This window comes from Cyprinodon variegatus, unplaced genomic scaffold, assembly GCF_000732505.1.
Source record: "Cyprinodon variegatus isolate N-32 unplaced genomic scaffold, C_variegatus-1.0 Scaffold500, whole genome shotgun sequence".
In the NCBI taxonomy this organism is placed as follows: domain Eukaryota; kingdom Metazoa; phylum Chordata; class Actinopteri; order Cyprinodontiformes; family Cyprinodontidae; genus Cyprinodon; species Cyprinodon variegatus.
The window spans coordinates 324,652-332,275 of record NW_015150953.1 but is presented as its reverse complement, the minus strand read 5'-3'; the positions used below and the strand labels follow the sequence as shown (position 1 = coordinate 332,275).

Here is a 7,624-nt window from a genome sequence, read left to right as displayed (position 1 = left end):
CACAGAGGTACTGCATGAGGGTCGCGAAAGTTTTGGTTGATTAGACTTTTAAATCTAATTTCTTCCACTAATTGAAATGTCTTTAAATAAACATTAACATGAATTCAACAGACTGTAGTAAACAGATAAATGGAGGCAGAAGATGTCTTTCAGTCATCAATGCTCACATTCAGCGACACACAGCTCTTTCAAGCTGGGCACCGTTTCATTCACAACACCTGTCCCATCAACCAGGAATCAGAAATACTTTAATAATCCCAGGGAGAAATTACTTTAGTTACATTACTCCATCTGTAATAGAGCGACTATAGGACCAGTTTGATTTAACACAATTTCATACAATATATATAATTAGGGGGTCCCCGCTCCAACTCGCCATCAGTTTGGGGGTCCTTAGCCTGGAAAACGTTGAACACCCCTGATTTAAAGGGTATAAATACTTTTCCAAGCCACTGTATGGAATTATCTGCAAATAAACGTTTACATTTATTTTTAACGGGCTGCTCAGCAGGGCAGTGGGTAGCAATGCTGCCTTGCATCAATCAAGAAAGTTCCAGGTTAGATTCCTGGCCTGGGGTCTTTCTGCATGGAGTATGCATGGGTTCTCTCCAGGTACTCCAGCTTCCTCCCACAGTCCAAAAACATGAACGTTAGGTTAATTAGCTTCTCTAAATTCTTCTTAGGGGTGAGTGTGTGCCTGAATGGTTATTTTTGCAGAAATAAAATCAGTAAAATAACTTTGAATCTTCAGGTAGAGGCTTAAGTCTTAAAACACCTCTGCTCCTCTTTTGCATAATGAGGTAGAAAATGCAGAGAAAAAACGTCTGAATAATATTAATATTAACAAATATTGAACTTTACTGATCTAACACTGGAGATATTTACCTCAGCATTTAACCCATGCCATTGGGGAGCAGTGAGTGAATGAATTAATGAATAAATAAATAAACATAACAGCATGAATGAATAAATTAATATGGGAATGAAAAAAAATAAATTATTCAATTAATTATGTTTATTATGCATTAATTTTTTTCTGCATTTACTCATAGTTTATGGAGGACCAAAATGGACATAACTAAGAATTACAAGAATTCAGAAAAATTAAACCAGTATTTTTTCTCACTAACCTTTCAGTGCAAAAAAAAAATATATATACATATATATATTTTTTTTCTAGACCAATTATTACAGAAATTGAAGAAAAAAAAAAGAAAAACTACAAAAATATTTAATTATTTTTTTCACACTCATATAGAAATAGTCTTATTTAATAATAATAATAAAAAAAAATCTCACTTACCTTCCAAGGATTCCATAGAATGCGTATAATAGATCAGATCCCAGTTAAAACACACGGAGGCCAATCCAACATGTAGAAAAATTTTATTATTATTTTCACAGTATGTAAAATCATCATCTATTCATACTGAAGCAAATCAGTTCCATAAAATACACCTAAACGTCCCATTATTCCTCCACCAATCAAAAAGCATCTCCTGGGCTGATGTCATCCACCTGAGCTTGAACCCGGACACTCCGTCTGATGCACCAATCATCAAACATTACAGAAAATAATCAATAAAAAGTTAAAAATGGCGATTAAAAAAAGTCAGTATTTCACAACCATTCAAGTTATTCGTTCAACCGTTGTGAAAAAAAATAAGAGATTAGGAGGCGGCGGCTGCGCTAAATCAGTTTACTGGTTATTTATACTGAAAAGATACAAAATGTTGTAGAAAACAAATAAGAAATCCCTTCAGTCGACGGATGGATCGTAAAAACCGAGCTCCTGTAAACGGCTGCGGTGAGGCTGTAAACGGAGAAACCTTTCAGTACAAACACGCTGCAGCTTTAATGGCCGAGGCAGGGATCAGTGTTCAGGTTAGAGGAAAATAAACAATCATCACCTGCATGAGTCTTTATTTTCTACATTTTAACCGCACTTTTATAAATACATAAGTATTTTTCCAGCAGGAAATTTGGCAAAGCTGCTCCGCAGGATTTGAAGTGCTCTTTTAAACAGCGACAATGCGGCTTTATTAAGAACGAATACCAGAACGGTTTGGGCTGCAGACATTCACACAGCAGAATATCAGCTTTTTCTGAAGTTGTTTCATTGTGTTTGGGATCAACATTCTGTTGGAAGGCCTGCATGTTTCAAGCATCTCAGGTAAAAAGAAATGCTTTATACGGTTAGAGAGGACCAAGCTGATCATCAGCTTCAGTGTCCGCAGATAGAGCGGTTTTAGGTGGAGTGAGAGAATCAACATTTTTCAGTTTTCACTCAGCCGTTTGGTCACAGGGTCTCGGATCTCTGCACCAACTGTAAGGCAAAGCAGTGGCAGGGTCATGCTGTGAGATGCTCTGCTGCTAATGCTGCGTAAAATCGGTTTAAATGATAGAGGTTAACATGTAACTGGTTTAAACCTGGACAAAAACTGGTTTCAGAAAGCATAAACTGTCGAAAACCGAACCTAAATGATGCAATGACCTTTTTAATGATGTCAGGGTGTGATGTCACCAAGTATCAGCCGTGTTTGTGTAAAGGTTTAATATTCAAGCTGTCGTGATTAGATAAACTCTACAATTAATCTGAACCTCCACACCAGGCTGAATGAGGCGATGTTAGCAGCTAACTAAAAAAAAAAAAAACTGTTAAAACCCAACAATAAATGTCCAAATGAATACAACATTCATGCCGTAAAGACCACTGACCAGAACCAGTGTGTCAAAAGTTGGAAATGCTCGACTGAGCGGCTGGAAGTTTCATCCATGAGTCAGAGAGCAGAAAAGAAACATTCATTGAAGGCCGGACAACGACCATCAGAAAAAACTCCAACCTTTGTGTTGAGGGTCCAATGACCTGAGGTCCTCCTCCGCCAATAGTGCACAAAAGAAGCCCTAAGAGTTTTTTCCAGGCAGCTTGATGAAGTGTGTTTATGGAGATGTCCAACACGGGTGTTTTTATGTGCAACTCCTTCCCGCTCACATCTGGTTCAGTTTGTGGCAGGGTGGGCTTTAGTGCTACCTGGAGACGCTCGGGATTAGTCTTTTAAACCAGCGGCCCACGGCCACGTCGACTCTGATGACTAACGTGACTCCGATCAGCAGGAACGTGCTGCTCACCAGGAACCCGGAGGCTTCAAACATCAACCTGGGGGAACAAAAGATAAAGAAGTTTTCTTTACACATTTTTCATTTTTACTAGGGGTGTAAATAATAATCGTTTTGTATCGATGCATCGATCCAAAAGCCGACGATCCGATGCATCGACACGTCCGCAAGAGAATCGATTAATGTGTTTTTGTTTCCTCCGGCCTATTTTTATCCATTTGCTCCTGAGCGTAATTCTCCCTCCCGTACTGCAGTGGCGCTAAACCTATTTTGCCCACCTACCTCGCTTCCTGGTTATACTCTTACAGCAGTGTGTTGCAGTGAGCTTGATGCAGACATTTTTGATTTATGTTCAATATTGAAGCGTGGTCTGTGCTACACGCTGTGGGTCTAGATACGGCCGAGGCGGCGAGGAAGTGGGGGCGAGTTTAGTCCGACGACGGAGGGACATGAGGGCCAAAAAGAGCTGAGATCCAGGTGGAAAAAGGGTCCAAGCGTTCTCGCGCACCTCGCTCTTCTAGCGGGTCAAACTTCACAAGTTGTTTTCCTAAATTTCGGTCATAAACACAAAACAAGCCGGCCTCCTGTCTGCGGCACTGTTTGCCGTCAGCTACAATTTGGGAGAGGAGCAACGGAGCGTCTGTGGAGGGGGCGGGGACGTCTGGAGCCGAGGTATTGCATTGGACTCATTGCACGGATTTTGTGCAGGATTTTTTGATGCAAAGCCTTTCAGAATCTATAACACAGGGGTATTATTATTTTTCAGTGAATCAGGTTTTAATAGGAATAGGTGGAGTGCAACTTTTCTACTTCTGTTATTTGCTGTTGTTTCTCAAATAAAATGCATAACTATATTACAGCTTTCATTGATTTATTTCAAATTTGAAACTTTGTCTAGCCTGTAAGGAAAAAAAAAACAATTAATCGAATCGTATTGTGGTGTATTCTTGAGTATCGAAAATAATCAAATCGTTGGGTCAGTAAATAGATACTGAATCGAATCGCCATGATGGATGTGATTTACACCCTTAATGTTTACCATGCTTGGATCTAAAGCATCTCCAATCACACTATCATTTGTAACAAGGTGGAGGACACACAGCATACGTTAAAGGAAAAGTACACCCAAAACATGATTAGCCTTCATTTTCTACTCACCCCCATGCTGAACAACACTCTGGAGTACTTTTTTGATATCTCNGCCTTTCAGAATCTATAATGCAGGGGTATTATTATTTTTCAGTGAATGAGGTTTTAATAGGAATAGGTGGAGTACAACTTTTCTACTTCTGTTATTTGCTGTTGTTTCTCAAATAAAATGCATAACGATATTACAGCTTTCATTGATTTATTTCAAATTTGAAACTTTGTCTAGCCTGTAAGAAAAAAAACAAAAACAATTAATTGAATCGAATCGTATCGCGGTGTATTCTTGAGTAGTGAAAATAATCGAATCGTTGGGTCAGGAAATCGATACTGAATCGAATCGCCATGATGGATGTGATTTACACCCCTAATGTTTATCATGCTTGGATCTAAAGCATCTCCCATCTCACTATCGTTCGTAACAAGGTGGAGGACACACAGCATACCTTAAGTCTAGGTTTAAAGTTTCCTTTTTGATCAAATGAATAAATAGACACAGCTTATTCTGAGTTATCTCAGTATTAGTTAAGCTGCTATAGACTTAGGCTGCTGAAGGACAGAAAGACCATTTTCCCCTCACTCTGCTAGATTCTTGTACCGTTTTCTTCTATTGCAGTTTTTTGGTGTTATTTCAGATTTTAGCTTCATGTTCTCTGTTTATCTCCTTACAGTAAACCTGTCAGGCCTGGGTGTCGGCAACTTAATGTTCCATTCAATTCAGTTTATTTATATAGCGCCAATTCACAAAAAAATGTCATTTCAAGGCACTTTACAGAGAAAATTCAGGTAGATCACCCAGTCAGGATGGTTCAAAGTTTTCTATGGAAAACCAGCTGATTGTTTCCAGTCATTAACTTTGCAGGATTAACTTCTCCTGGATGAGCATGTGGCAACCATAGTTTGGCTTGGGTGGTTACGCTTTGTCCAGATTTTTAAAAACATTTACTGTTAAAGCTGGAAATGAAGTCAGATACTCACTTGGGTGCAAAAACCTTCCACACCATTAGGTGTCTCCTGAGAATGGCAGCAGCACAGACTGAGGAAAACGTCTGAGGGAAGGTGAGACACGGAGGTTTCATAATTTAAAACAGAAAAGGCACATAAACAAACGAGGCAGTAGAAAACGACCTGACCTGTGCTCCCAGGATAAAGAGGTAGCGTGTTGCGAGCTGCAGCAGAGCGGCGCTGAACTGATGGGGGTTCTCCCTCAGTCTCATTTCCATCACGGCGTCCTCGCCTTCTTCCCCGTAACCTCGGCCCCCTCTGCTCCCTCTGACCTCACGCACCAGAGGCCAGAACAGCAGCAAAGGACAACCCACTGGGAAACAATCAGAAATCTTAATTGACTTCCAAAGCGATAACAGAAGTTTCACCTCAGACATGTCATTTTTTCACACTTATCTTTAAAAAAAGCAAACCGTAGTTAAATTTACTGTCATGTTTGATAAAATCAAATGAAAAAAACAATGTGCCAAAATAAACTGGGCCCCATTTTATAAAGCAGGGTTACACAGAGTTAAACTTAAAGGGTAAATTACATTTAAAAATAAAATACATTTTCCATCTCAAAAAACTGGGAAGAAATAAACCTGAGTACAATTATGACAATAAATTATAACTCTGAGTTTCCTGCTTATAGGCTGAATTTAATAAAAGGAAGTGTTTGAAATTGTCCCTTTCTGAAGGAGTCTGTTGAGGTTGGATACTTTAAAAATATCTTATTTAAGACATAAGTGACAATAACTATGCAGAAAACACACATCATGTCAGCAGGTGACCATGAACCCATTCTGGGTAACAAATATAAAACGGTCTTTAGCTAAATCTGATCAAATAAGGAGTGTTTTAAAGTTAGCAAACAGCTTCAGCTGCTAAAGCTAGAAACCAGCAATCAGGCTCTAAATGTGGGTGTAGTGATGGACTCAGACCTGAACCTTCAGAGGCTAATAAAGACAGGAACATAGTCAGCCTTCTATCATCTCCAGGATTAAAGGACTTATATATTGATAATCTAATCCCTGCTTCTTTCATCTTTAATATAAATCCCTGCAGCTGTGTTTTCACAGGTCTGCCTAAAAAAGAAAAAGGATCATACAGCTGCAGCTGATCCAGAATGCTGCTGCCTGCGTCCTCACTGGAGATAAGAAAGTGGAGAACATCAGCCTGGTCCTAAAATCCTTCCTCTGGCTCTCTGTATCGTATCTCGGAAAAAATCATTTAAAATACGTCTGTTAGTCTATAAAATCTACGGAAGAGGATTAGGGCCACTGAAAAAAAAAATTCTGACTTTTTTCTCAGAATTCTGACTTTTTTTTCCTCAGAATTNTCCACCAATGTGTCACTGGCCACCTCAAACAACTCACATCTTTGTCAGTGAAGCTGAGTGCTCCACATCTCTACCTTTATGGTACCCAACTACATTAAGATCCAAAATTCTGAGATTAAAGTCAGAATTCTGAGAAAAAAGTCAGAATTCTGACTTTTTTTCCCCCACGTTAAACTGAAATAAAATTTAAAAATCAGTTGCCTTTTTTTTCCAGTGGTCCTAATCCTCTTCCGTAAAAATCACTTATGTCATTCCAAAAAGTAAAAAAAACATGGGCTGGGCTTTGTTTCCAAGTTTGAAGACATTTCGCTTCCAAACCAGGAAGCTAATTCAAAATTTTATACAGTGGACTAATAACAAAGCCTTGTTTGGGCTTAGAAAACATGCAAATTGAACTGGACGAACTGGTCTGGCCCTTTGTAATGGGAGTCATTTGGTTCCTTTTGTTAGCCTGCAATGCCCCATACCTGTCTATATCTCTGAAAGGGGATTGATCAGTCCACTTTATAAAGCCTCAAACTCAACGCTATTGCTGACATTTTGAATTGAAAAAGGTTCCTGGATGGGAAACGAAACATCTTCAAACTTGGAAACAAAGTCCAGTGGATTGTTTTTAACTTGTTTGGAATGGCTATGACCTGGATGACTGAGAATCTTCACCAGCACTCTGAATGGCTTAAAGCTGAAGTCTGTACGTTTTTAAAAATCCCTTTTTTGTCATATTGGCTAAAACTGTCCCTATGCCCAGACAGCAGTACATGTGATATGTAACCAGTGAAAAAAACTGCTTCAATTGGTCCCACCTACTGCCTGTATTGCAATCTGGAAAGAATATTTCGGGACGAGACAAAACAACCAATCACAGCCAGAGGAGCGTCTGATGGAGTGTCAATCACAGCTCACACACGCTGAATCCCGCCCCTCCCCCTCACCGCTGAACCTGCCGCAGCGCCCGGCTGCCGCAGTCAGGAGGACGCGCGTGGAAGTCATGGCGGAGCGACAGCCACCAGCGAAAGAGAAACTGCCCTTACTGCC

At 39.7% G+C, this 7,624-nt stretch overlaps 1 protein-coding gene across 1 annotated transcript in view; it reads right to left on the bottom strand.

The window, feature by feature from the left end:
• Nucleotides 1–1,385: 1,385 nt before the first annotated feature.
• pigo (phosphatidylinositol glycan anchor biosynthesis class O) overlaps nt 1,386–7,624 on the bottom strand; it is a 16,596-nt gene continuing 10,357 nt past the window's right edge. The window contains exons 9-11 of the mRNA XM_015390456.1: nt 5,397–5,581; nt 5,242–5,312; nt 1,386–3,157 (exon numbers count right to left, since the gene is read on the bottom strand). Coding sequence (XP_015245942.1) covers nt 3,028–3,157; nt 5,242–5,312; nt 5,397–5,581 — 386 coding nt within the window. The 3' untranslated portion in view covers nt 1,386–3,027. The remainder of the gene's footprint in view (nt 3,158–5,241; nt 5,313–5,396; nt 5,582–7,624) is intronic.